The sequence below is a fragment of the Tyto alba genome, unplaced genomic scaffold (assembly GCF_018691265.1).
Source record: "Tyto alba isolate M040663 unplaced genomic scaffold, T.alba_DEE_v4.0 Super-Scaffold_8, whole genome shotgun sequence".
Classification (NCBI taxonomy): Eukaryota; Metazoa; Chordata; class Aves; order Strigiformes; family Tytonidae; genus Tyto; species Tyto alba.
The window spans coordinates 19,265,198-19,291,292 of record NW_024881329.1 but is presented as its reverse complement, the minus strand read 5'-3'; the positions used below and the strand labels follow the sequence as shown (position 1 = coordinate 19,291,292).

At 61.7% G+C, this 26,095-nt stretch overlaps 6 protein-coding genes across 10 annotated transcripts; 2 read left to right on the top strand and 4 right to left on the bottom strand.

Moving 5' to 3' along the window:
• Positions 1-712: 712 nt before the first annotated feature.
• Positions 713-3,125, bottom strand: PPP1R32 (protein phosphatase 1 regulatory subunit 32). The gene is made up of 8 exons (XM_042784887.1): positions 2,656-3,125; positions 2,459-2,567; positions 2,039-2,373; positions 1,500-1,741; positions 1,301-1,387; positions 1,120-1,224; positions 989-1,049; positions 713-888 (listed from the first exon to the last, which is right to left on the bottom strand). Exons 1-8 carry the CDS (start codon positions 2,795-2,797, stop codon positions 758-760), a joined length of 1,212 nt encoding a protein of 403 aa, XP_042640821.1. The 5' UTR covers positions 2,798-3,125; the 3' UTR covers positions 713-757.
• A 69-nt stretch (positions 3,126-3,194) lies between these two features.
• On the bottom strand, positions 3,195-5,180 carry SDHAF2 (succinate dehydrogenase complex assembly factor 2). Its single transcript, XM_042785452.1, has 4 exons — positions 5,068-5,180; positions 4,352-4,575; positions 3,628-3,737; positions 3,195-3,474 (listed from the first exon to the last, which is right to left on the bottom strand). The coding sequence occupies exons 1-4, from the start codon at positions 5,080-5,082 to the stop codon at positions 3,344-3,346; spliced, it is 480 nt and encodes a 159-aa protein (XP_042641386.1). The 5' UTR covers positions 5,083-5,180; the 3' UTR covers positions 3,195-3,343.
• Positions 5,181-5,217: 37 nt separating this feature from the next.
• Positions 5,218-16,111, top strand: CPSF7 (cleavage and polyadenylation specific factor 7). Of its 2 annotated transcripts, none has more exons than XM_042785431.1 (10): positions 5,218-5,263; positions 5,952-6,070; positions 10,561-10,779; positions 11,349-11,452; positions 11,812-11,957; positions 13,478-13,886; positions 13,993-14,111; positions 14,208-14,376; positions 14,516-14,689; positions 14,778-16,111. In XM_042785431.1, the coding sequence occupies exons 2-9, from the start codon at positions 6,017-6,019 to the stop codon at positions 14,682-14,684; spliced, it is 1,389 nt and encodes a 462-aa protein (XP_042641365.1). In that variant the 5' UTR covers positions 5,218-5,263; positions 5,952-6,016; the 3' UTR covers positions 14,685-14,689; positions 14,778-16,111. The 2 variants fall into 2 exon arrangements, with proteins under 2 accessions (XP_042641365.1, XP_042641364.1); XM_042785430.1 differs by having other exon boundaries at positions 5,233-5,302.
• A 282-nt stretch (positions 16,112-16,393) lies between these two features.
• On the bottom strand, positions 16,394-18,916 carry TMEM216 (transmembrane protein 216). Its single transcript, XM_032994001.2, has 5 exons — positions 18,786-18,916; positions 18,495-18,596; positions 18,306-18,398; positions 17,882-18,083; positions 16,394-16,684 (listed from the first exon to the last, which is right to left on the bottom strand). Exons 1-5 carry the CDS (start codon positions 18,796-18,798, stop codon positions 16,669-16,671), a joined length of 426 nt encoding a protein of 141 aa, XP_032849892.1. The 5' UTR covers positions 18,799-18,916; the 3' UTR covers positions 16,394-16,668.
• A 217-nt stretch (positions 18,917-19,133) lies between these two features.
• Positions 19,134-21,965, bottom strand: TMEM138 (transmembrane protein 138). 2 transcript variants are annotated; one of them, XM_042785449.1, is made up of 5 exons: positions 21,858-21,965; positions 20,587-20,806; positions 20,330-20,501; positions 19,579-19,654; positions 19,134-19,481 (listed from the first exon to the last, which is right to left on the bottom strand). In XM_042785449.1, the coding sequence occupies exons 2-5, from the start codon at positions 20,712-20,714 to the stop codon at positions 19,369-19,371; spliced, it is 489 nt and encodes a 162-aa protein (XP_042641383.1). In that variant the 5' UTR covers positions 20,715-20,806; positions 21,858-21,965; the 3' UTR covers positions 19,134-19,368. The 2 variants fall into 2 exon arrangements, with proteins under 2 accessions (XP_042641383.1, XP_032849901.1); XM_032994010.2 differs by lacking the exon at positions 21,858-21,965 and having other exon boundaries at positions 20,587-20,808.
• Positions 21,348-25,554, top strand: LOC116961858 (lysosomal membrane ascorbate-dependent ferrireductase CYB561A3). Of its 3 annotated transcripts, none has more exons than XM_032994008.2 (6): positions 21,348-21,449; positions 23,623-23,828; positions 23,894-24,102; positions 24,175-24,329; positions 24,579-24,735; positions 24,902-25,554. In XM_032994008.2, the coding sequence occupies exons 2-6, from the start codon at positions 23,645-23,647 to the stop codon at positions 24,923-24,925; spliced, it is 729 nt and encodes a 242-aa protein (XP_032849899.2). In that variant the 5' UTR covers positions 21,348-21,449; positions 23,623-23,644; the 3' UTR covers positions 24,926-25,554. The 3 variants fall into 3 exon arrangements, with proteins under 3 accessions (XP_032849899.2, XP_032849900.2, XP_042641379.1); XM_032994009.2 differs by lacking the exon at positions 21,348-21,449 and adding an exon at positions 21,988-22,059; XM_042785445.1 differs by lacking the exon at positions 21,348-21,449 and adding an exon at positions 22,933-23,038.
• The last annotated feature ends 541 nt before the right edge of the window (positions 25,555-26,095 follow it).

Sequence of the window (26,095 nt, the reverse complement as noted above, 5' to 3'; positions counted from 1 at the left end):
CATCCCGACGCCGTCGCCACGGCAACGCGCCGCAGCCAATGGGAGCGCGGAGGGGCGGGAAGGACACGCCCAGTGGGAGGGGTTACCTGGGATGCGGGCATGCCCCCCCCATTTCCCACCCCCCCACCCCATTTCCACGCCCTGCCACGCCCTTACACTTTTCCCGCTATTTCCCCCGGGGTGAGGGTCCCTTCTGCGATCGCCCACGTCCCTCGGGACCCCCCCCCCCGGCGAAGCCTGGTTGCGCACCCCCACGGCCCGGGCGGGCGTGGATGAAGACCCCAAGTTGACACACACACCCCACCCCCCTCTCCCCCCCGACCCAGTGTCTCCCCGTCCTGCTGGACAGGCTGGGGGTCCCCTTCCTCCTCCCGCTGCCCACCCCAGCCAGCCCTCCCCGTTTTTTCCCCGCCGCAAATCAGCTGTGTCATCCAAAAACCAGCGTGGAAAACTGGGCTCGTACAGCCCTCCAGCGGCTGCTGGCCAAGTGGCACCCCCGCTATGCGTGTGTGTGTGTCCCCCTCCCCAGATCCTCCTGCCAGCCTTCGGGGTGCAGGCAGCCCCCTACACAAGGGCGGGGGGGGCAGCCACAGTCCCTCCACAGGGTCTCGAGGGGCCAGGGGTGACTGTTTGGGGGGGTTTTATTTCATGTGCTCCCAAAGATTTGGGGGGGGGGGGGGAGGGTCCCCAAAGAAGCTGAGGCTGGGACCTCTGGGGTGCAGCAGCATCGTGTTGGGCCACCCCGGGGTGGGGGGGGCTACGCCAGGAGGTGGCCAGCGATGTCCCCCAGCCCGGTGGGGTGGTTGTTGGTGCTGAAGCTGCTGGGGCTCTGGGGATGGATGCCCCCGATGGGTTTGGCCATCCGGGTTGGATCCCGCCAACACTGAGCTGGAAAATCCAGGAGAGACGGGATGGGGAGGCTGGACACACCCCCCCTGGGGCAAGGACAATCCCCTCCTCCTCCTTCCCAAAGTCACCCCAAACTCACCTGGAGCTGCAGGGGACAGTGTCACATACTGGCCGTTGTTTTTGGTGAACCCCGATGGCTCCTGTGGGGATGGAAAGGAGGTTGGGTGCATGGTACAGGAGGGACTGGGATGGGGTCATGCCTGCACCCACCTTCCTCCCAGCAACCTGTTGTCCCAGCAGACTGGCCTGGGTCATTCGGGGTGCCTGAAGCCCTCGGGAGATGAGTACAACGGGGTGGCCCACGGTGGGCAAGCCCTGTGTGGGGACAGCAGGTGAGGAAGAGGAGGAGGAGGGCACAGGGAGGTGGGCGGTGGGATGGGGTCCTGCTCACCGCAGTGCCCAGGCAGGTCGAAACCTCCTGGCTGAACCCGCTGCCTCGCTCGGAGCCCACTGACAGCACCGGGAGCTTCTCACCACCCTGTCCGAGGGTGGAGATGGGGTGACTGGGACACGGGGGTCCCCTGACTGCACCCCAGCTTTGCTAGCAGGGGGGTCCCGCCTCGTCACCCCCCTCCCCTTGCCCCGCTTACATGGCTGTGCACGGAAGGCAGGTAATCCGTCGTGGTGATGCTGACGCTGAGCTGTGGGAGGGAGAAAAAGGCTCCCTGGGGGTGCAGAAGGGGTGGGAGGGGCTGGCAGGGGACAAGGGACACGGTGGGGACGGGGCTCACGGGTTGGGCCGGCAGGGCTGGCAGGACACGGTCGCTCCTCGGGGTGGCCCTGGTGAAGCCCGACTGCTCCTTGGTGCCGATGGTTGTCTTCTGCAGGAGATCTGCAGGGGGTGGGCAGGGCAGGGGGGGAGCCCCGCTGTCCCCCAGCCCTGTCCCCAACCCAGACTGTGCTCAGCCCCACAGCCAGCCACGGCGTTACCTGGTGTCATGGCACTGGATACAACCTGGGGACCCTGCCTGTCCCCCTGCGTTTGGGTGTGGGCAGGGACAGGTGGCACAGGGCAGGGGGCCTCCAACATCCCCAAAACTTCCTGGGTTTGGAGCTGGCCCTGGGACCACTGATACCCCAAAACTCCATAGGTTTAGAGCTGTCCCTGAAAGCACTGATGCCCCAAAACCTGCTGGCAATGGAGCTGGATCCAGGATCACTAACATCCCAAAACCTCTTGGGGCTGGAGCTGGTCCCAGGACCACCGACACCCCCAAAACCGTACCTGGCTGGGCAGATCCAGTGCAGCAGCTCTCAGTACCATAGTCCCTGGATGTTTTTGGGGGCCTCTGGAGGAGCTGTGTGTGTTGGGGACTCACCGCCCCGGCGCGGAGGCAGGAAAGGGGGGACCCTTGAATGTACCCGCTCCCCGGTTGGTGGATGTGCCGGGGCAGGAGGCTCCGGCCGTCAGGGAGCCAGAAGGGCTTGAAGTGCTCAGCCATGGTAGACGTGGCAGGGTCTTGGCTGCAGTGGGAGGCCAGCGCGGCTGTGACGGAGTGGCCCCAAAACTCGTGTGTGTGTCCCCCACAAACACACCAGGGGTACGTACCGCTCTGCTGCGCTGCGCTGGCAGAGCAGGCGGGAGACAGCCGAGCGGTTGTTGGACACATAGCCGGTGTCGGTGTGGGGGCCAAGGCGGGGATGGAAAGGCGGCTGGCCTGGGTGACAGTGGGGAGAGGGGGTTCAGCCTCCAGGAAAGAGCCCCCCACTCCCCCAAAATTCGGGGAGGCTTTCGGGACACCCTACCATAAGCCACCGCGTAGGTCGTGGCGTAGAAGTTCATCAGGTCTGCGCTTCCACCAGTGCGTGCCTTCGCCGAGGGCAAGGCGGTGCCCGGCGAGTCCCACGCCCAGGACCGCAGGCTGGCACGGGGACGGACAAACGCCATGGTTGGGCTGTCCTAGAGCGGTTCCCTGCCTGCCTGGAAGCAGGGGTGGCTCTGGAATGTCCCCATGGAAGCGGGGATTGGGATGGTGACGCCGTCTCCCGGTTACTGGCATGGTGACACACAGACACTGTGGCCGCAGGGAGACTTTCACCGCTGCCTGGGACACCCCACAGATGACACTAGGGAGCGGGATGCCCCACTCCAACCTCTTGCGGAAAGGGGCCACAGCCCTCCTGTGTGTGGGGTCACCCCCTTGGGGTCCCTAGAAAAAGGGTTTCAAAGGGACAGCTTGAACTTGGAGACAGCAGCGAGCTGGCACATGCCAGAGCGAGCTGGGATTGCTGCTGCCTCCCCTGAGCAGAGCCTGGCTCCCACGGCGCAGCAGGAGCCACAGGGCTAGCAGCCACGGCTTTATTTATCATGCCCTGAGTCCGAGGGAGCTGCTGCCAGAGGAGGAGGAGAGCCACGGGGAGAGCAGCAGTATCCACAGGGCCCCGCACCCCTCCTCTGCTCCAGGGGATGGGGAAGGGGAAGGCGGCCGCCCCATCAGCGGGGTGGCTCAAATAGATACTCTAAGTCCGGCTGCCGCAGCCTCTGCTCCCTCTTTTTGTTCTTGGCAAACTCCTTCAACATGGCCATCACGTCGTTCTCGAACTCAGCTGGCGTGGGCTTTGCTTCTGCGGTTAAAAAAAAAAAAAAATGTATAAAAAAGGGGCAGCAAGAGAACGGCCCCATCCTGCCCCAAGGCACCCAGTACCACGCGCAGCCCCAGCAAAGCCTGCGCTGCCTCAGCGTCAGAGTGGGCAGGGCAAGGGGCAGCTGCACCCTACCTGTGGCCCAGTAATAAATGTCCCAGTCGTTGCTGGGCTCATTGATGAGCCGGTCGTAGAGGTTCAGTTGCTGCTCGTTCATGTGGTTCAGGTTCTCCTTGGCAAAGAGGCTGGAGAGGGGATGTAGCAGGATGAGGGCGGGGGACTGTAGGGAGAGTGGGGCTGGCACCCAGCTCGATGCCAGAAGACATGGAGGAGGAGCTGGCTCCAAAGTGACCTGCCTCAAACCCCAGCCTGCTCCCCGTTAACCACCACTTCAATCCCCAAACCCGACTGGCCGTGCCTCACCCACATGTCCCAGAAATTACGCATGTCCTTCCCGAAGGATTTCACCTCCACCACCAGCTAGGAGCTTCCTCCAATCGTAGGATCCCACACGAGCAAAGCTCTTGCAGTGATTTATCTGACGCCTCAGCCTTCTATCCTCTAAGCAACATCCCATCTCCTTTAAGTTTTGGATTACAGCTCTGCATTACCCCACCAAACTCTCCCGCAATGCTCAGGGCTCTTCCCTCATAATTAAAAACCTGTTAGGGAGCTGAATTCCGCAGCAGCTACACCTCTTCCTCCCTTAGCTCTCCAGGGCTGACATTATCATCCTGTTAAGCACAAGCCATCCCCGCCCGCCCCTGTCTGCAGGGGACAAACTGCCAGGGTGCTGTGGGGAAGGACAGACAGCCGGGAGGCGGACAAGCGGCAGAGGACGGGGCATCCCACAGTTCACCTGAGCAGGATGCAGTTCTCTAGCATCCCCCTCTTGCGGCTCTCATAGAGAAGCCGGGCTCTTTTGGTCTCCAGTGGCTCGTCAGGACGTTCCTGCCAGGGGGGCAAAGGGATCTCCAGTACGTCCTTCCCCGAGTCTTTCGGGGAGTCGCCGCGGTAACCACGCCAGAGGCAGAGCAGCCCCCAAATGTGCTGGCACGGAGCTCGCCCGGGCAGGGAGTGGAGCTGTGAGAGGGACAGGGGATGTCAGGGCTGGCTGTCCCGGGACAGGGGGGACAGGGAGCCCCCCCACCAAACCCTACTGGCCATGATCCCCCATCCTACCCCCCCTAAAACTGCTGCTCCCCCATCCCATAACCCCCCCATCCCATCCCCATCCCCTGCTGTCCCAAATCCCCCCATCCCACCCCCCCACCCCCAGCCCCTGCTGCCCCCACCCCTCCATAATCCCCCCCAGACCAGACCCTTCTGTCCCCGATCCCATATCCCACCCCCCCCGACCCCGCTGCCCTCCATCCCACTTAGCCCCCACTGCCCAGACCCCGCTGCCCCCAACCCTCCATCCCACGACACCCCCAGATCCCCCTGCCCTCGATTCCCTCATCCCACCCACAACACACTCCCCGCCCCCCCTCACCCCTAGATCCCCCACGGCCCCCAGTAACGCCCCTTCACCCCCAGTATCACACACCACCCCCCACTCCCCCCAACTCTCACCTTAGCCGCCGCCATAGCCCCGCGCGGCCGCTCTAGGCCCCGTCCGGGCCGCTCTGTGACAGAGGGCGGCTCAACTTTATGACCCGGTGGTTAGAAGGGAAAAGGGGGGGGGGGGGGGGAAGAGATAAGCGGGGCGGGGCGGAAGGGGCGGGGTTAGACCCGGAAGGGGCGTGGCGCGGCGGCGCTGGCGGTGGCGGTGAGCGCGGTTGGCGCGCGCGCTCGGGGCCTGTTGGCGGTAACGGGCGGGGCCGGGGCCGGGGCCGGGGAGGGGGAGAAAGGAAAACACAGCGGGAACAGGGTGGGGGGGTCACCCACCGCCCCCCAGTGCCGCCCCCCTCGGTCCCCGTCTTTCCTCCCCCCGGCTCCCGCCGCTCGGCAGGGGCGGGCCGCGGCGGGCCGATATGGCGGTCTCGGCCCCGGTGGGTGGGGGGGAGAGGGTAAGGTGTCTTGTGTGTGTCCCCCCCAACTCCCCGGGCACCTCGCTACTGGGGAGGGGCTGCCCGGAACGTGTGTGGGGAGGGGGGGGGTGTTCACCGCCGGGAGGGGGGGGGTCGGCGCCCCTGGGTTGGAGTTAAGGAGGGGGGGGCAGGTTATGGTTGCCCACTTGAGGGGGGGTTGTTTCCCCGCCCCCCTCAGGGGTGTGGGAGGGTTTTGGGGGGGGGGGGGGAGGGAATGGAGCCACATTGTGTGTGTGTGTGTGTCCACCCCACCTTGGGGGTCACCCTCAATGAGGGTGGAGGGGGGTGGATCCCAGATAAAGATTTGAGGGGCTGCTGCGGCCCTTGGGTGGCTCAGGGCTGTGGGCAACTCTGGGGGGTGCAGAGGGGGCTTTTGGGGACACACACACTCACAGTGATTGTTCCCCCTCCCTTGCCCTGCTGCAGTGCACCTTCCCTCCTCCCGCTTCGCCCCGGTCCCAGCCCGGGTTCCTGCTCCCGTCTCTGGAAATATGTCCGAGGGAGTGGATCTGATCGATATTTACGCCGACGAGGAGTTCAACCAGGTGAGGAACGCGTCTTGGCTGCGGGGCTGGGGCTCCAGAATCCCCTTTTTTTTTTTTTTAGGGTGGGTGGAGAACACTCTAAGCAACATCAGCCAACTCGTTAACAAGGCACTGGAGTGATTAACGTGGATGTAGCTGCCGGTTGGGGCATAAATATTGAGTGGAGGCAGAAGATGTGACCAGTGTGCTTGGGAAAGGGCGGTAACAGTGCTGGAGAGTGGGGAACCAAGGGCTGGGATCGTTCCGAAATCCTGGTGGCTGCCACCTTGAGCGGGAAATACAGGGTCTTTCTGCAGGTTCAATGTATGGCTGGTCCTAAAATATTTGGGAGGGGCAGGTAGGGTTTGGGTCGGAACATTGGGCAGAGCGGGGATCGAAGGGGATAGTTGCAGCCTTGTTGGAGGAATAAGAAATACAAACTGGGAAGAGGTGAGGGGACCCAGAACACTGAACCCACGGGAGGGTTGAGGCTGGGAAGCTGTGACAGGGACGTGCTGCGGTCGGAGAGGGACCCGTGTGCGACTTCTCCCACCCTGGGGCTGTCTGGGACTGGTGGGTAGAAATGACAGAGAATTGGCGGGGGGCGGGGGGAAGGTGTAGCTGTTAGAGAAGCAGATTTCAGATGGTTTGGGTATCTGGGTGTGAACACAGACATTCAAAGACTAAAAATGGCCACGGAAAGTCCGCGGAGGCAAGTTGGTCTGCGCTAGAGGGCAAGCTGCATGAACTGGAAGCAAAACGCGAGGAGGAAGGAACGGCCGTGAGCTCCCAGAGGGCTGAAGGTGATAAACCCCTTTGTTCTGAGGAGGCGGGAGGTTATCAGGTGAGAATACGCTGTGGGTTGGACCTTCAGGGAAAAGCGAAATGGTGGAAACTGTGTAAACGGCCTCGGAGGCGAGGGGACTGCGATGTTTTCCCGCTGCTGGGGAAGAAGCAGGAGTTCTCCACTGAGAGCAGTTGCCTTGGAGGAGGGCAGGGTCCCAGCCGGCTGTAACGTTGCCAAAATAACGGGAACTTCATTAGAGAAACGAGGTGCAAAGCAAACATCCGTGTGGCCTGTATCAGCCAGGCAGCCCTGCCCAGGCACCCTCTGACTCTGAAATACCGCTTCCTGCATCCTTCCTGACAAACTCCCGGAATGAACCCGCTTCGTTGTGTGTTAAACGATCTAGTACTGTGCTGGGACCAAACGGAACCGCTCTGGCTTAGGAATGGCCTCTATTTGTTATGTTTTTATGCAGTTTGCTTTTAGCAGAATAGGGAAATAGGTGTACGTGGGCTTGGGAGCAGAAGGGAGAGCTGGGGGAACACGAGTGGAAGGTGCAGATTAAGTAAATGCATGGAGGTCACTGGGCTGGAGTTTTGAAGCGCAGAGAATAACCGGGAAACTTCATTTATGGCGATTCCTCTGAACACCAAAGGGAAACGGGGAAAGTGGATGTGGTATCCTCTGTCTGGAGGAGAGCTGTGACGTTGGCATGTGTGAGTTGGAAAGTCCATAACGTCTTCGGAGGTCAACCGATGAAACAACAAGCAGGTGGGGGGACTTAACAGGAGAAATCTGCTGCTGCTTCCCAGGCACTCTGCGGAGCCGGCCCTGTCCAGACAGGCATTCCTGTGAAGGCTCAGCCCCCGGCAGGCCTGGAGCACAAAGGGTGATGAAAAGAGTGGCTTGAGTTGACGTGCTGGGGAGCTGAGAGGGTCTCTGACGGGTCAGATCTGGTCTCAGGGGTCTTTGGGAGTAAAGAAGTTAAGCAGCGTTGAGAGGAGGATGGAGCAAGCCTGGCTGTGCAGCGTGGGAAGATAGAACTGGAGGGTTTGAGGGACGGTACACAAAAGATCTTTGACACGGCCAAGGAGGTGGAAGCTTCTTAAAGCTGGAAGTGATTATCAAGGTCGTCGGCTCCAGCGTCTCATTAACCAGAGTTGATCTGCCCACGTGGGAGCAAAGCGCGGCAGGAAGGTGCCCTGGCTGCCCCGTGTTCCCGAATCCCGCAGCACACGTGGCGATTCCTGCCAACAGTGCCCGGCCGCCTCCTCCCCCTGCACCTCTCGGGGTGTCATGTGGGGATTCGGGGTGCGTTGGCTGTGTCGGGGTCTGAACGGTGGTGAAGGTGTTGCAGCCGGTGGGGCGGTGGGTGATGCAGGAAACTTCCCAGTACCACGTGTTTTGAGCGACGGGCTCCAAATTCAGCGCGACGGCGATGGCAAAGACCAGCGGAGTGGTCTGGGAGCGCTTGGACTGTGAGTACTTCTACACCACCCCCTCATCAAGCTGTTAGTTTTTAAAGGAGAGCCTTTTTAGAGATCCCAGAGGGTCTCCAAAAACTCCCAAGCTGAAGTATCCCTTAAGTAGCATAAGTGAGGGCTTCCGAGCAATATCTCCTCTAGCTCTGCCCCCCCTCTATTTTTATTTTCAAGTTTCTGAAACTTTCAGGCAGAAATCTTCCAGCCTTGGGCCGTGTCCAAAGGCACTTGGTGGAGGTAGGAGTGTGGGAGGCGGATTAAACAAACAGTTGAGCTGTTTTGAGAATGAGTACAAAAATACTGCACCCTGCTCAAATTCTCGTAACCTTTTTTATCAGCTCCGCAACTGAAATAGCCGGATGCAAAAATTACGGCTTGCCTTAGAAATGGACACTGCTGTCAAGAAGAGCGTCTGGGGAAAAATGGTTTGGGTTTTATATTTCTGTGACCTTTTGAAAGCTGTGTGCTGAGCACCCTTCCCACCTCTCCCCTGAGCTCACAAAGGGCCGTGTTTTATGCGTGCAGTTCCCTGAGCATCAGTGTAGGGGATTTAACCACCTCGCGCTATCTCTAGCAGATGATGTTGTCTGAACTGCTTTTGAAGTTCTGGAATTAAAAATTTGGGAGCAGTGCCTCCGTTATTTTTGTGCTGCACAGGACCTGTGCGCTGCTCCTGTGGGACAGATACGAACGTAGTAATTTGTAGCACCAAATGATGCTCAGCGCACGCTGAATCCGGGCGAGCAATTAGTCTGAAGATCCGTAGTAAACACAGCACTCGCTGTACACTCTAAATTAAATATAGCCCGGAACAGAGTGGGAATTGGAAGGCAGATCTAGGACACTTGAGTTCACAGCTCCCGAGCTTCCTCGGCGGCTGGTTCATGCCGTGAAAGGCTGCGCTGCCGAGGGGAGGGGAGCTGTGTGCATCTGTGCATGCAGACGGCGCGGAGCTCCTACCCTGAAGATGGCTCTGCCGGCCCAAAAATGAGGGAGCTAGCCATGGCGTATCCCGGGCAGGTGTGTAACCTCCCCCCCCCCCCACCTCCTCCAGGCTGGACTTGTTTTGAAGCGTGTGCCTGCCGAGAGGCTCGTCTGTTGAAGGCGGTTTGGTTTTCCACCGCTGAACTCTTGCCCTCACGCACTTACGAAAGGCGAGCTGCTTCCCGGTGGCCTCCCGGAGCAGCAAGTCGCGTCTTGCCCCGGTGCTCGGGGCGGGTGACATCCTCACAAGCTGATCCTCTGCTCGTGTGAGGTGTGGGCTGGCGCTCAGCAGAGGGGCGGATGAAAAAGCAAAAGGCTTCAAGTTAGCGGGGAGGAAAAATCAAGCCAGTGCTGGTCACCAGTGGGGTGAAGCCTTGTGGTTCTGCTTCCTGGAGTATTTTTCTCCACCTCCTTATGTGTCAAAACGCTCCAGGGTTATGCCAAGCATTGCAAAGCAGAGCCCATCGCCCCATCTTTGGGACACTGGTAATCCTTGTTGCTGAGATGTTGATCCCCTGTGCTGTGGGGTTTCTGTTAACGCTGGGACGCGCGAGAGGGATTTCCACATTGCCCGGGAGGAAGAGTGGATGCTGTGGTGGATCTCAGAGGGGAGGGGTGGTCGGAAATTTAAGACGCGGAGTGTTTTGGCAGGGCAGTGGAATAGCAGGGAAGAGTGGCGTGGTGCTGAGAGGGGTCTGCTGGGCCGGGAAGCGTGGGGAGTTGTTGCAAAAAAAAGTGCTGAAAGAGGACACGCACCCCGGCGGCATGTCACCGAGGGGAGGGGACAGGGCTCCAGGCATGAGGAGCCGGCTTGTGAGAGCCCTGGTTTCGTTCGTGGCAGTGATTCACCACCACCTAACTGTGAGCGGACCCAAGACAAGTGGTTTGGGTGCTTAAACCTTTGGAACTCGGCTCGTGCTGCCTCAGAAGAGCGCGGGCATGCTGGCGCTCGGCGAATTGGGGCGACTGGTTTGCAAACCGCAAAGGAGGTTCCGCAAGTTCCTCCGCAGCCCCCCGGCACAGCGGGGCACCTGCGGCAGAGCCGCACCGTGAGGTGACTTTTAAATGTCTGCTGGGGTGGTTGGTGGTTGGTTTCTGCTGGGTGGAGGGTGGTGTGGGAGGATGCCAGCAGAATGGGACAGTCCTCCAGAGCCCCCGTTTAGGCTCTTCACAGCCCACAGGTCCCTTTCCGAGCTACGGTTTCACCCCGCTCCGGGATCTCCCCTCTGCCGAGGTGCTCACGGTGTCTCCTCTCGCAGGACTCTGAGTTCAGTAATGCTGATCAGATGGATCTGTACGACGACGTGCTAGCAGCCAGCTCGCAGCCCCCCGAAAGCCGCACCAGCAGCTCGGAGGCACCCCCGGAGATCCGCCAGGAGCCGTCCCCCAAACCCAACAGCAAATCTCCCGCCATCCTGTACACGTACAGCGGGCTGCGCAACAAGAGAGCTGCCGTCTACGTGGGCAGCTTCTCCTGGGTGAGTGGGATCACTGCCTGGCTGTGCTTGCGTGGGGGTGGGGCGGATCTCCAGATCACCTGTGTGAGCATTTTGGGTCTCCTGTGGTGTGTACACAGATAGGGGGACCTCCAGAGCAACCCCCTGAGGGGCTGCGGGGCTCTTTAGGAGTGCTGTTCCTCCTCAGTCTGCGCTGACCCAGTGTCTCAAACTGCGTTGTGAGCTGGGCTTGACCTCATGGTCCTCAGGGAAAAGGGATTCGTAGCTTTGAGGGGCAGGTGACCAGTGGCTGTAGTGCCCCACTGGCTGCTGGCTCTACCTCCTTGGGGCTGTGCAGGGGTGTCCCCTTCTGGTGCAGGATACAGGGAAAGTTCTGGGAAAGCTCTGTCTTGTCCAGAGTGCAGAGTGATCTCTCATAGCCGTGTCCTGGGCCCGTTTCAGCCTCAAGGTTGATTTTTAAACTCCCTGTAGGGTCTCTGTACTCAAGTACCCTGTCCCAGTCCCCCCTCACTGAGCACTGAGCCCGGGGGCACCAGGGCCTTGCAAAGGGTTGCGTGAGCTGACACTGACCTCTCCCCTCTTCCCTTCAGTGGACGACTGACCAGCAGCTCATCCAGACCATCCGTTCGGTTGGTGTCTATGACGTGGTGGAGCTGAAATTCGCAGAGAACCGAGCCAATGGCCAGTCAAAAGGGTGAGAGGAGAGGGGGGAACGTGGGGGAATGGGGGAGCCAGGTCCTCAACGGCCACGTCCTCTGTGTTTGGGGGGCATTGAGGGGACAACCGGTGTTTATTCCTAGCTGGCACAGGTGATGCGCAGCCCGCCTGGAGCTGGGGTGGTAAAGCAGAGACTCCTAAACGATATGGGAAAGGGAGGAGGGGAGATGTAACACCAGACTGGGTTCAGCTGCTGGGAAAGGCAGTGGGATGTGTTGGGAATGCCGGCGATGGAGCCCCAGGGAGGGGTCACAGAGGGTCCCTACCCCCTCCTGGGGCCGGGGGGGACCTGCCTGGGGCTGGCTCTCTCTGGCTGACCGCCGGATTTTCCCGCAGGTACGCAGAGGTGGTGGTCGCCTCTGAGAACTCGGTTCACAAACTCTTGGAGCTCCTGCCGGGCAAAATCCTCAATGGGGATAAGGTGGAGGTGAGGCTGGCAACCCGACAGAACCTGTCACAGTTCGAGGCGCAGGCTCGCAAACGTGAGTGAGGCGAAGGCACGCCATGGGTCGGGGGGGAAACCTCCGTGCTGCGCGGCATCTCCCGTGGGCCCCGCAGATCCCCAGCAGAGCTGTCAGGGCCGACCCACCGAGACCTCGGGGTTGGGGGGGATGCTGCCAGGAGTCTCTGGGGGTTGTTTCCTGTTGCTGCTGAGTCTGATTAGATCCTGACCCAAGTCTTTATGATCCCCTTTTAGGTGCTCACACACTGCGAAGATCCCTCGTAGCCTCCTCCTCCTCCTCTCCAAACTGAATGGGCTTAAGCTCTTCAGCCTATCAACATAGCTAAGACCCTCCATATCTATTAGTAGCTCTTCTCTGGATCTCCTCCAGAATTTGTCCATCCCTGCGGAGGTAAGGTGCCCAACACTGGACGCAATATTCCAGCTGGGGCCTGGCCGTGGGCTTTCTACAATGGCAATAGGTGGTCCTCGCCTCACTCCGCAGCGATGTGACGCCCCAGCCCCGTGCCGGGGGGCTCTGCGGAACCGCAGGGACTGTCTTGACAGGAGCGTTTTGAGGAGGTCTTGACCAGCTGTGGTCATTGTAGATCCCGTGGCCCATTTCACGCAAGGAAAAGCCCTTCTTTCTAAGCGCCCCAGCCGAGTTGCAGTGGGATAGCCCTGACCTTCGCACCCTCCCTTCAGCTCCAGTGCCCGCCGTGATCCGCTGCTTGGCGGCGCTGGGCGCTGTTAGACCAGGTCCCGACCTGCCCTCGCGCTTCGGTGGAGCAGGGTGTGTTCCCTCCTCTCTCGCCCGGCTGGGCACAGGGAGGCTGACTTTGGGGCTGCCCCCCGGGGGCTTTGCCATCGGCGGGAACCCTTGCCGCCGGCTCGGGACCACCGGTGCCCGAACGGTGCTCCGCTTGACGGCTGTTGGAGCAGCAAGGCCTGGGCAGAGGCAGTCCTCTGTCATTACCTCTCCTGTCTCATCCTTGAAGCCTCTTTGGACACAACAAGGGTTCCTGTCCCTCTCTTTGAGGCCAGACTGGCGCCGAGTTTTCCTTTCTCCAGCAGCTCCGTTGCTGTCGGCACTTGGGTCCTGTCCCCTCGTGTTCCTCCACGCTCGGGCCTTTCTGAGCCCGTGCGCGGATTGCAGGCTCTCTGGGTCATTTAATATCTTCGGGGACCCAGCGACCTCTCTGCTGGGGATCTCTCACCGTTTCTTGTGGCTTTTGGCTTTCTGTCCCTGTAACCCGCTTGCTCGGTGGCATCTGCAGAGCCCCACTGGCCCGGAGTGAGTGTGCCCGGGCTCTTGCTGGAGAGCTGGTGCCTTCTTGGAGGCATGTGGAAGCGGAGGCTACGTTTGGCTGGCTGGATCTTTCTCTGAGCACCTCGAGCTCTCCTGAGGCCGGACCTCCTGGGGCTGCGGGAGAAGGACGGTCCTCGCGCTGGTTGCTGCGGGTGGGGAGGAAGAGGAGGAGGAGGAGGAGGAGGAGGTCTCCGAGATCTGCAGGCTCTCCTCCGGCCACGCCTCATGGCTCTTTCCCGTGTCTCTTGCAGGTGTGCCGCCGCGGGCTCACTCCCGAGACTCTGTGGATTCGGTGGACGGCCGCGCCACGCCGACGGAGAACGCCTTGCCGCCTGCCCGCGTGGAGAAACCCCCCTCCGTCCTGCCTTTTTTCAACCGCCCCCCCGCCGCTCTGCCCCTCATGGGGCTCCCCCCACCTCCCATGCCTCCCCCACCTCCCCTTTCCTCCGGCTTCGGTGTCCCCCCGCCTCCGCCCGGCATCCACTATCAGCATCTCATGCCCCCGCCGCCTCGACTGCCCCCCCACCTGGCTGTGCCACCCCCGGGGGCTGTCCCCCCAGCCCTGCACCTCAACCCTGCCTTCTTCCCCCCACCCAACGCGGCTCTGGGTCCTCCACCGGACACCTACGGCAAGGCCATGGCTCCCTACAACCACAGCAGGTGAGATGGGGTGGGGGTACCAAACGGGGGGGGGGGCGACGACACACACACACACAGGGCTATGCTGACACACACACACCCCCCTCAACATGTGCCTCTTACGCAGCCGGGAGCTTGGCCCACCGCCACCCCCTGTGAGCGAAGGGGAGTTTGAGGAGATCATGAACAGGAACCGAGCGATTTCCAGCAGCGCCATTTCCAAGGCAGTGTCCGGTGCCAGCGCAGGTAACGGTGACTGTGTCCCACTGCCATCATGTCCCCCTGTTCCCCCCCCCCCCCCGGCAGGTCCCTCAGCTCTATTTCCCCCCCCTTTTTCCCCAGGTGATTACAGCGACGCCATCGAGACTCTCCTCACGGCCATCGCCGTCATCAAGCAGTCACGCGTCGCTAACGACGAGCGGTGCCGCGTCCTCCTCTCCTCCCTCAAAGACTGTCTGCACGGCATTGAAGCCAAGTCCTACAGCACGGGCGCCAGCAGCAGCTCCTCCAGGTACCGCTGGCTCTCGGGGCTCATTGTTGCACCCTGTTTTAAGGCTTTGCTCTGTCCCCCCCACCCCAGCAAGATCCTCCTTTGAGGTGACCAAAAGCTTTGGTGTGGTGGTTTTTTTTTGGTTTTTTTTTTGGCTTAGGAAAAGACACCGATCTCGGGAGCGCTCTCCCAGCCGGTCCCGCGAAAGCAGCCGGCGGCACCGGGACCTGCTTCACAGCGAGGATCGACACGAGGACTATTTCCAGGAGCGGAACCGGGAGCACGAGCGACATCGGGACAGGGACAGAGAGAGGGACCGGCACCACTGAGACAGGTGAGCTGCCTCGGGGTTCCTGCCTCGAGCGAGGGCTGAGAAGGCTGCTCGGCGCTGCTCTGACTGCTCCTCTCCTCTCTCCCCTCAGGAATGTGGCAGTTAAGTGGTTTTTAATGGACTCGTATCTCCTCACCTCGACCAGGACTACGTGACCGAGGCCGCTCCACCACCCTCCCTGCCCTTCATCCCTTCCCTGCCACCCCCCAGCTCTCTCCGGGCGCCCGAGGAAAGCCGTGCCGCTTCCCGGCGGGATTCCCACCGACACCTCGTGGCCTTGGGGGGCCTGAGCCCTTGCCGGCACTCACCGCTTCCCGGGAGAGAGGCGGGGAGCTGGGGAACGCCTGCACCCCAGGCCAGCCCGCTCTGCTCCACGGACACTCGGACCCAAAGAGAAATGGTGCTTTTCTTTTTTTTTTTTTTTTTTTTTTTTTTTTTTTATCTCCACGGAGGGAGGTTTGTGAGCCGTTTCCTCTCTGGGAGCCGGGGGGGGGGACACATGGACCCTTCAGTTTGGAGGCGCCTGCCTTGGCTGGAAGCGGCGCTGGGGTCGTCTGCCACGTACCCATCCCCTCGCCTTGTCTGGGGACACTCCTGTCCCACAGGACGCTGTGCCACGCTCCTCCTGTCCCCACCCCCCTCCCTGTAACGGGGGTCCCCTTCCCTCTGCCCCACCAGTGTTGCCACCACCCCAACCAGCTGCGCCGGCAGGGACCAGCCTCTCCCGCAGCACCTTCCTTGTTTTAGAGGAAGGGGAGGAGGCAGGGCAGGCTGTGACCCTCCCCCCCCCCACCTTCCCTGCACCCCCATCCAGCTCCCCTCGGGGACCGCCTGTCCCCCGTGGGTGCTCTCCCTTTTTCAGCTGTGGCCCTGTGTCCCCCAACCAGCCTTTCCTAACAGGTAGTGCGGTGATTTGAGGGGGGGGTTCTGTGCTCAAGGGGACTGCGAGACCCCCTCCAGCAGGAGAGAGTGAGCCCCGGGGGGGTGGGGGTGGTCGGGGTGAGCTGAGGAGACACAGGGTGACTTCCAGGGCGGGTGACAGTCCCCAGGGCTGCCGGACAAGGTGGCATTACCCTCCGAGCTGTTGCTGGACAGGAGCAATCTGGCTCCAGAGGTCTTTTTAGGTTGAAATGATACACAAACAAAAAAAAAAAAAAAAAAAAAAAAATCTTGTAAAGTACCATGAGGTGCCAGCTTAATGGGTGAGTGCCGGGGAGGGGGGAGCGCTTGGTGGGAGAGTTCTGTTTTTTTACTTAACGACACAAATTTTTAGTTTCTTTCCAAATAGTGGGGAAAAGTGCAGAGCAAACCCCTATTAACCACCCAGCGAGGCGCTGCCCCTCCTGCTCGCAGTGACTAGATTTGTTTGTCTTTCTGATAGGTTGGAAATTGTGTAATAAACTTGATGACGTTGTCAATCTTTTATATGGTGCTGTAGGGCTCTTCTGTCACATTTCCTCCCTACGATGGTCTTTGAGGTAAAGAGGGGGGGTTGGGAAGGTTTTTAGAGTCACTCTGGGAGGGAAGAGCAGCACTTGGGGGCTTTTAGTCGTTCTGTGCCCGCTGCCCCTCGCCCATCCTCTGCCACTTCTGAGGGGCTTTTGTGCCTCCCCCCCCCCCGAGGTGGTTCAGGCAGCAGTGTGGTGCTGGAAGCTCCCGAGCGCTTCACGCTACCCTGGGGGGGAAGCCATGTGCCCAGGCACCAGGTAAAAATAAATATTTATTGCAAAATAGTGAATTATTTTGAGAAGGCAGTAGAAAAAAATAATAATGATTCTCTGTACCTCGAACTGCCCTGCGTGTTGCAAGCTCTGGCTGGCAGCGGGTTGGGTGCTGCCTGGCGGGTCGTTCGTGGGTGCTGTGGGCAAAACGGGGTGCAAACACCCCCCCACCACCCTATTTTGGATGGGGAATGCTGCTGGCTCCCCGCTGCCTCGCGTACCTGTGTGGCTCTGGGCCGGGTCCTTTGGCGTGGTGAGGCTTCAGTATGAATCCACGCTGCGGAGGAGGGAAGAAAATGGGGATGTGTTGGTGCTGAACTGGCCCGGCAGCTCACCGCACACCGGTTCCAGCAGCGCCCTGGTTGTCACCCAGCTTCCCTGATGTTCTGGGTTTGAGTGAGTGGGGGGGGAGTTTGGTATCAGGGGAGGGGGCTATAGGGGTGGCCCCCTGTGAGAAGCTTCTCAAAGCTCCCCCAGCTTCAAGACAGCTCCACCTCTGCTTGAAAACTGAGCCCATCAGCTGCGCTTCTGCAATAACGTATTTAAGAAGGGATGTGGTGAAGAGGAGTGGGACTTGTGAGGAGGAGTTGTGGCAGCTTCGTGAACACCAAGGTCAGTGGGAGAAGAGAGGAAGAAAGGAGGGGGGGAGGTGTGCTGGAGCAGAGACCCCCCGTGTATCCTGTGGTAAGACGGCAGGACGGCCCCCCCCTGCCACCCATGAAGATCTACGGTGGAGCAGACACTGATTTATGGCCTGTGTTTTTCACCTTGATGATCAAGAGGCTGTGCCCGAAGGAGGCCAGGATCTTGTGGGAAAAGGTAGCCCCACTGCTGTAATTCAGCGCTGGGAGGATTGCAGCATGGGGGGGCGTCCCACGCCGGAGCAGCTCGGGAACGGCTGCAGCCGTGGGAGGGAATCCAGTTGGAGAAAGTTAGTGACCCATGACGGAGCAGTGTGGGGAACACTGCGGCCCATGGGAGGGACTCATGTCAGAGAAAAGTTTGTGGAAGACTGTCTGCTGTGAGAGGGGAACCATGCTGGAGCAGGGGGAGAAGTTCCAGAAGCTCCCCCCACCGAAGATGGAGAAAGTGGCAGCACTGACTGCACCCCCCGTTCCCTGCCCCTGCGCCGCTGGGAGAGGAGGTAGAGATATCGGGAGCAGAGCTGAGCCTGGGAAGAAGGGAGGGGTGGGGGGAAGGTGTTCTCAAGATGTGGCAATGCTTCTCACTTCACTGTCCTACTCTGTTACGTGTTGTTAGTGTCTGTAATAAATGTATGTTGTTTTTTTGCCTCCGCTAACGAGTCTGCCTTTTCCTCGTGACCATAAAGGGTGATTTCCCCCTCCCGGTCCTATCTCTAACCACAAGCCTGGCTCATCTGTCCCTTCTCATTGCTGGAAGAGAAGGGGGAGAAAGTGGCTGCATGGTGTTCGGCTGCCACGCAGGCTCAAACCACACCACCCGTAGCCTTTACCTGGAGAAGGAGACCAGTGCGAGGACACCCAGCAGCAGCTCCACAGCATAGAAGAGGAGGAGGATGGCATTGAGGATGGCTTCCAGGCGCAGGGCGTAGGTCTGCAGCAGCAGGTAATAGGCCGCCATCACAGCCGCCGGGACGGTCAGGGCCAGGCTGATGGAGAGCGGCACTTTCCGCTGGCACAGGTTGCCCTTGGACCCTGGCGGAGGGGAAATGTGGTTTAGGGGGGTGACCCCCCACAGGGCCAGGTCTCTGCAGTGGGGGGGATGCTTTAAATGGCACCACCCAGCAGTTTTGGGGTTGTAGGGGGGATCTGGAGCCTGGTGTCACACTGGGGAATATGTGAGGGGGGGGGATGGATATGGAGCCTTGTGTCACCCCCGGGGGCCCCCACCATTATCTTGCCGTCCTCAGGACTTACCAAAGAAGATGCGGGTGGCCTCAGTGCCAAGGTAGAGGAAGAGCAACACCACGTCCAGCACCAGGTTGGTGAAGGGGTACGGCAGCAGCAGCACTGCGGGCCCAACCTCAGGGTCTGCACCCACACCCCGGGGGGGGGGGCTGTGGCTGCCCTTTGGCGGGCGGGGCGTCAAAGTGAGAGGGGTCTCACCTTTGTAGACGAAGACGAAGGCTTCCAAGAGGAAGTAGGTAGCGCTGTACCACCCGTTGAGGAAAAGCAGGACCTGCAGCGGCGCCGAGGAGCGCTGGCGGCCTGTGGGTGTGAGGCGGGGGGGGGCGGGGGATGGCACGGACCGGCCCCCCCCCGCCCCGCTGAACCCCGCTTCCCGAGACCGACCCCCCGCCGCGTTTTGACCCTCTCCCGGCCCCACCTCAAGCCCCGCTGCCCCCCGTCCCCTTCCCCAGGTCCTGGCCCCGCGGCCCATCGCGGCCCCTCACTCACTCCTGGGCGCCATCTTCCATCTCCATGGGAACCGCCGCCGCCTCCACGGCAGCGCTGGGCGGGAAAGCACCTCCCCGGCCGCTCTCTCCACTCTCTCTATGGTTTGGGAGGACTAAGCCCCTGAACCGCGGGTTCGAGGCCCGCGGCCGGCCGAAAGGTTTCGGGGAGCCCCGGCTGCTCCCCCAATTCTACCTGCACCCCCTCCGTTCCTACGTTGGGCCGAACTGCAAGGTGGGAACAGCCTTTTTCCGTGGCTGCAAGGGCAGCGCTGATCTGATTGAGGCCTACTGGGATGGGAGAAAAAAGCCGGGGGGGGGTTGGCGTGGGGCACAGACACCAGGCAGCCTCTGGAAAACGCAGCCAATTTATTTCTTCAGTGTTTACAAAAAAACCTCAAGTCCCAGCGGGGACTGTGGCGCTGAGACACAGCATGAGCCTTCCGCCGACTCCGCACGAGCTGTGCTAGCGCCTGGTTCCCCCCTGGGGGAGGAAGAGGAGGAGGATGGCCGAGGCGGAACAGGGCTGTGAGACGGCGGGAGCTGAGGGGGCAGCCGGTGGGTCACCCAGAGCCCGAGGGGAGCCATCAGCCACGGAACTGGGCGAACTCCTTGCGCAGCCAGAGCGAGTCCTGGTAGAAGAGGGGGTCGCCCAGGTGTACCGCCGTCCTCTTGTAGAAGTAACAGTAGAGCACGGCCGCTGTGGGAGGGATGGGGGGTGAGGGAGGGCCCCCACAGGCTCCCCCCAAAAAGGGCAGGACTCCAGCAGGGATCCTGCAATCACCACAAGCTCTTACCCAGCCTCTGGAAAACAAAAAGGGTCTGCAAGCCTTCGGTCCACACAAAGCGGCCGGAGTCTCGCCACCGCAGGTTCTGAGGAAGACAGACAGACAGAAGCTGAGAATAACCCCTGCGTTAGTTTGGGGGGCAGCACCCCGCACCTCCGGCTCCCCTCAGCAGCTCCCCAGCCCAAAGGTTAAGCAGCTCAGGGGATTTAGCCAGCGAGCCGGGTCCTGTTCTAGCTTCAGCCTTCAGATCTCCGCAAATCCCTGTCAATCCCCTGCCCGGATGGCGTGGGCAGCACCAGGGCGGCCCCCAGCCCACCTCAAAATGCTTCCCCCCTGCCCCAGGGGAGCAGGGTAGGAACGGACCCTCGCTCAGAGGCTGGAAGAGGGGATGAGAACCCGATGGAGGAGGGCACCCAGGGGCCAGGGGAGGTTTAGTCGGTGGGGAGAAGGGGAAAACGTTGCCAGGACAGAGCCAGGGCCCCCACCAGCCCTCGGCACTGCTCGATGCCAGCAGGGAGGGGGCTGCCCCCAGGCTCTGAGCACTGGCGTTTGCTGGGGATTAATCCCAGGTAAAACAGGAACTGCTGTCACCGACTTCAGCAGGGATTACCCCAGTGTGGGAGCCGTTTCCCCTGGGGAAACAGGATTTTTCTGGCAGGTCTCAGCCCTTAGGGAAGGGGTTGGGATGGGGCAGGTTCCTTCCCTAAGCAGGAGGGGGAGGTTGCACAGGGAATTGCAGGGGGACACCAAACTGTCCTACCATAACCCAGACATGGAAGGAGATGCTGAGCGCCAGGTAGGTCGCCGACAGCAGGATGGTTCCCTTAAACTTGTGGAAAAGGAGGTTGACCAGTCCAGCCTGGAAGACGAAGGTGTTGAAGAACATGAGGAAGATGATGATGACGTTGAAGAGAATGGCAATGTCCTGAATGCTGCAGGAGGAGAGAGATGTGGTGAGAATCCCCCCAGCCCTCCTGCCCCGCTGTGCTGCCTGCTACGCCTGCCCTAGGCACTCACATGAAGAGGACGAGCTGGACAGCGGGGGCCGTGCAAAGCAGCTCAGAGAAGGAGTTGACAAAGAGGTCATAGAAAAGCAGGAGGAACTGCAGGAACAGCACCAGGCTGTAGTTGCTGGTCTGGAGCATCTTCCTTCGCCGGGGGTTGGAGCCTTCAGCCCCGGCATCCCCAGCTCACGGTCCGGAGCTGAGGCGCTCAGCACTGCCACTCCCTATGGGACCTGGAGAAGGGAGAGGAGGTTTTGTTTGGCAGGGTAGGATGCACCCCTCCCTGCACCTCCCAAACCAGCTCTTTTCCTCCAGGAAACCTAAAGGAAGGGTCAAAGCAACGGCAGCTCCTGCCAGCTTCTAGCACGCCAGAGCTGTGCTCCTCGTCTCACAGATAAGCTGCTTCCCCTCTCCTCTCACAGGCAGCGGGCTCAGGTTTGGTCTCTCCCTCCCACCTTCCAGCCTCACAGCTTCCCCTCCACAGCTCAGGAAACAGATGTGAAGAAGTATGGGAGTGAGGGAGATGTGTGAGTCCTGGGGATCCCAGATCTCAGGAAACAGATGTGAAAAAATACAGGGATGAGGGAGACATGCGAGTCCCCAGGAGCAGCACCCAGGCAGGTTTTATTCACACCTCTCATGCTGGACAAATCCTAAAACTGCATGGGCAGTGCTGAGCAGGCCACGCTACGGGGGCAGGTTTGGGCAGGCTGGGTCGCAGCGTCGCTTTGCTTCACCCCACCCCGAGACAGCACAGCCTGCCTGGGGCAGCCTGGTCAGGGAGGGGATGGGGCCACAGCAGAGGAACTGGGCTGTGTGGGGAGAAGGGAGGGGGTAGAGCTGAAAGCCGGGCCGGGACCCGTGACACCGAGGGAGGTAAGGCAGTGCTGAGATGGATGGGGGTCCAGGAGAATGAAGGGGGGGGGGGGGGGGGAGGTGGGGGGTGTTCCCCCGTGTTTTGGCAAGAGGCCTGCCTCCTCTGAAAGGAAACCACAGGGCTGGACATGGAGGGGGGAACAGGGGGGACCCACGTCCCCTTCACGCAGCCCCCACACGGTCCTCCTCTCCCTGCCCTTGGTGCCTTTGTGTCCTCAAGAAGCCCCCCCCATCCCCAGTCCCTAAGAAGCCGTGGTCCCACCGGGGTTCCCCCCAAGGCCCTGCCTCCCCGGGGCCGATCCCCTGCCTTCCCCCGGTGCACCGATAATCGCGGGGGGGGTTGCAGGAGCCGGTGGTCCACGCCGCGTCCCCCCCCCCTCCGCAACCCGGGAGCGGCCGAGCGCTGACCTGCGGCCGCCATCTTCCGTCTCCACGGCAACCAGCGAGGCGGGAGGAAGTGCGTCCGGGGCCGCTCTAGCCCACCGCTCTCGCTGGTGGCTCCGTCCGGGAGGGCGGGTTGGCGGGAGCCACCAGCGAGACGAGCGGCCAGAGCAGCGCCGTCCAAGATGGAGGCGGCCGCGGGGCCCGGGGGGCGGCGGGCGGGGCTGAGGTACGGCCCCGGCCCCGGGGCCGGGGGAGTTGTGGGGCCGACCTTCGTGTTCCCAGGGGCGGGAGTATCCGCAGAGCCCTGTGTTCCGGGTTTGGGGGAGCCTCGGAGCCGGGCCCCGTGTCCCCAGGCCCGGGGGAACCGTAGGGCAGGGCCCCGTCTTCCCGGTGTTGGGGGAGCCGCGGTGCGGGGCCCGGTGTTACCAGGTCTAGAGAAGCTGCGGTGTCCCGGCTGTGGGGCCAGGCCCCACGTCCCCAGGCTTGGGGAAGCTGTGGGGACCCAGGATTTGGGGAAGCCATGGAGCCAGGTCTCATGTCACCACGCTTTGGGGAACTGTGGGGACCCTGGCTTTGAGAGAGTTGTGGGGCTAGGCCTGGTGGAGCCATGAGGACCCAGGATTTAAGGGAGTCGTGGGGATTTGGGGGAGCTATGGGGCCAGACCCCACCTTGCCAGGCTTTGGGGAGTCATAGGGACCCAAGCTTTGGGGGAGCTGTGGGGACCCAGGATTTGGGGGAGCCATGGGGCCAGGCCCCATGTCACCGGGCTTTGGGGGAATCATGGGGACCCAGGCTTTGGGGGAGCTGTGGGGCTGCTCAGCGCCATGGCGAGCAATGCCAGCTCTTCGGAGCAAGTGGGTGGCTGAGCTCGTGATCCCCACGCTGCGCTGCCTCCCACCCACCTCCTGCCTCAGAGTCCCGTGGGACGGGTGAGCTGGCGGGGGACAGGACTGTGTGTGCGCGTGTGTGTGTGTGTGTGTGTGCGTCCCTACCCCAGGAGGAGACGTAAATACCTATTTCTGGAGGCAGATGCAAATCACCAGGCAAATGAGCACAGCCCTGCTTCTGCCAGTCCAGCCCCATGGGCTGAGGGCAGCACCCTGAGGGCCGGATTTTCCTGGTCCCGCTCTCTAGCCCAAGCAGGATAAGGGGTGGGGGGTTATTGCCAGTGGGTGCCCCCCAATTCCTGTGGAGCAGAGGAGGGGTGAGGGCTGGTGCAGGCTGGGCAGGAGGGAGCAGGGGTGCTGGGGCTGCCAGGGTCTGGGTCAGGGGGTGCAGGAGCACCTGCTCACCACCCAGCTGGGGTGAGCCCTGTGCTGTGGGTGCAGCTGGGGGGAGAGGGGCGGGCACAAGGTGCTGAGGGGGGGGTTGAGAGGGGAGTGGGGAGGTGGAATGGGGGGCTGGGGTGCAGGTTTGAGGGTGCTGGGCGGATTGAATCAGTGGGTTCATGGGGACAATGAAGCAGGGGGGGCTGTGGGTGCCAGGGGAGGGGGGATGTGGGGTTACAGGAGACATCTGCTCCCCCCGTGAGGTCCTTGCTGCTGTCTCCCAGGCATGGCACTGGGGAAGCTGGCTTCTCCAGGACTGGTTTCACCCTGCATGATCCCAGCTGGCCGGTTCCAGACTTGGCATCTTTCCCTGAGCAAGCAGCAGCTGGGCCAGGGCCGGCCCACCCCGGGGTGCCTGGTTCCCCTTTTGGTCCTGGCTCCTCCCTGGGGGTGTCAGCGAGAACTGGTGCGGGTGGAGATCCCCGACAAGAAGCTGAACGGGCGTCTCGCTCTTCCCCAGGTGCTGCCATCCCGTCGCAGAGATGCCGGATCTCCCTTTCCTGCCTTTTTGCCTCCTCCTGGGCGGGCTGGGCTTCGTCTGCGTGGCTTTCGTCAGCGCCTGGTGCCAGTACTGGCGCGGGGGCTTCGCCTTGGATGGCAGCGTCCGGACGTTCAACTGGCACCCAGTGCTGATGGTGATGGGCATGGTGGTGCTGTACGGCGCAGGTGAGCGGGGCTTGCGGCGCGGCGTGGCCCCGGCGCGGTTCCTCCCTGACCCTTTCGCCCAACAGCGGCTTTGGTGTACCGCCTGCCCCCCACTTGGAGCGGCCCCAAACTCCCCTGGAAGGTGCTTCACGGCATGCTAGCCCTGGTAGCCTTTGGCTTAGCCGTGTTGGGGCTAGCGGCCGTTTTTCGCTTCCACAACAACAACGGGACGCCCAACATGTACTCGCTGCACAGCTGGCTGGGGCTGGTCACCGTGCTGCTCTTCTCCTGCCAGGTGAGTGCTGCCCCAGCCCCTCCACACCCCAGCCCCCCCTGTACCCCTCGCCCTCACCTCCCCTTTCTGCAGTGGCTGGCCGGCTTCAGCGCCTTCCTGCTGCCCTGGGCTCCTGCCTGGCTCCGTGCTCTCTACAAACCCGTCCACATCTTCTTTGGTTCCACCATCCTCATGCTGTCGGTGGCTTCGTGTCTGTCGGGCATCAACGAGAAGCTTTTCTTCAGCCTGTGAGCATCACAGCGGGCGTGGGGAGAGCCCTTGTAGGGAGGGAGGATTTGGGCTGCTCGTCGTCTCTCGGTGCCAGAAGTGGCATCAAGTGAAACCGAGTGTGGGGCAGCGAAGGGAAGTGAGCGATTCCCCCTCTCAGGTGCGCGGTTAACCTGTCTGGCTCCTGCTGCAGGGTGGGTACGGGGTTGTGGGGGTTTAGGGGAAGGCTGGGCACATCCAGGGAAGCTCTTGGTCTCTCTCCTCCCAAGGAAGAACGGGACGACAGAGTACAAGCGCCTGCCTGCTGAGGCTGTCTTTGCTAACACGCTGGGGCTCCTGATCCTCCTCTTTGGGGTGCTGGTGCTGGGTGCCCTGGCCAGGCCGAGCTGGAAGCGCCCTGACGCTGACTCCCCGGACTCTTGCCAGGTATCAGCTCCGCTGTGGGGACACACCAGGGTCATGAGGTGGCTTTGGGGAGCCGAGCTGGGCGACCTGCCTCCCCTCACAGCCCCGGCTGGGCTGTCCCCGGGGTGGGGAGGAACGGGGCGGGGGCGGGCAGAGGGGTGCAGGCTCACCCGTGCTTTCCCCACAGCCCCTGCTCACCGCCGAGCGCTGACGCCTACACAACAGTCGCGATCTCTTCCTGCCCTCTCGGAGCTGCCAGCCCTGAGCTCTCTGAACCCCGTTGCTTCTCTGCCTGCTATGCCGGCCTCACTCTCAGCCTTGCCCTCCTGTGGGAGGAACGGGCTTGACAGAGCCATTGTTGCGCCAAGGACTTCTCTTTGTCTCCTTCTGTGGCTTGGCATTGGCCTCCGGAGGATGAGGGCAGCTGCAGCGCGATGCTCCTGCTTCCATCCTCATGCTTCCACATGCCAGCTCCTGCTGGCTCCAGTTGGCCTCTCGTGCCTGGGCTTTGGTCCGTGCCAAACTGGTTGCCCTCCCCTCAGTGCCATCCCTCAACGCAGCGGCTGGAGCTGTCAGAGCTTTGTCAGGTCAGAAGCTACCAAAGGAGCAACCCCAGAGCCCTGCAGCGCTGCTGTCCCCCACCCCAGGACCATCTCCTGCGTGGGGGGGAGGTGGGGAATGTGCCTGGCTCAGGGTGGCAGGGATGGAGGGGACCCTCACACCGTGCCTTGCCCTTCAGCAGGCTGCCTGTCCCTCTCCCTCCACCCCGTGGGCGCTGGGGACCGGCCAAGCGGCTTCCTGGGACCCTCATCGACACATAATAAAACACTGGCTTCTGTAGCGCTCCTGCACCTGCATCCCTGGGGATGAGGAGGGGCCCAGGAGCCAGGACGGGAGAGGTGGGTGCCTGGGGAGCAGGTCCTGGTGCTGGCCAAGCCAAGCCACTGTGCCTGGGGGCTGTGTCCCCCTCTGGGGACCTGGCTTGTCCTTGCTGGCTCCTACAGACCCTCCCGTCCACCGCTGGAGCTCAGCCTGGGCTCACACTGGCCAGTCCCCCTGCTCACCCCAGCTTGGAGCCGCCCTGTGCTGGAGAACAGGCACTGCTGCCCTGTCCCCTGGTGCTTTTTTGTCATCCCCTGGTGCTTTTTTTGTCCCTTTCCCAGAGTCTCCTCCAGACCCCGTGCTTGGGGCCATGTGAGCCCCGTGGTTTCCCCTCCCCAAACCCCATGGGGAAGGCTTGTGCCTGGCCCAGCTTCCTTCCTCCCCAGCAGTCATGCTCATGCTGGAAGCCAGGACCTGCTGGATCCCTGCTCCTCTCCCCCTTCACATGGGGACACATCCCAGAGAAATGGGGTGCAACCCCCCCAACCCCCCACCCCTT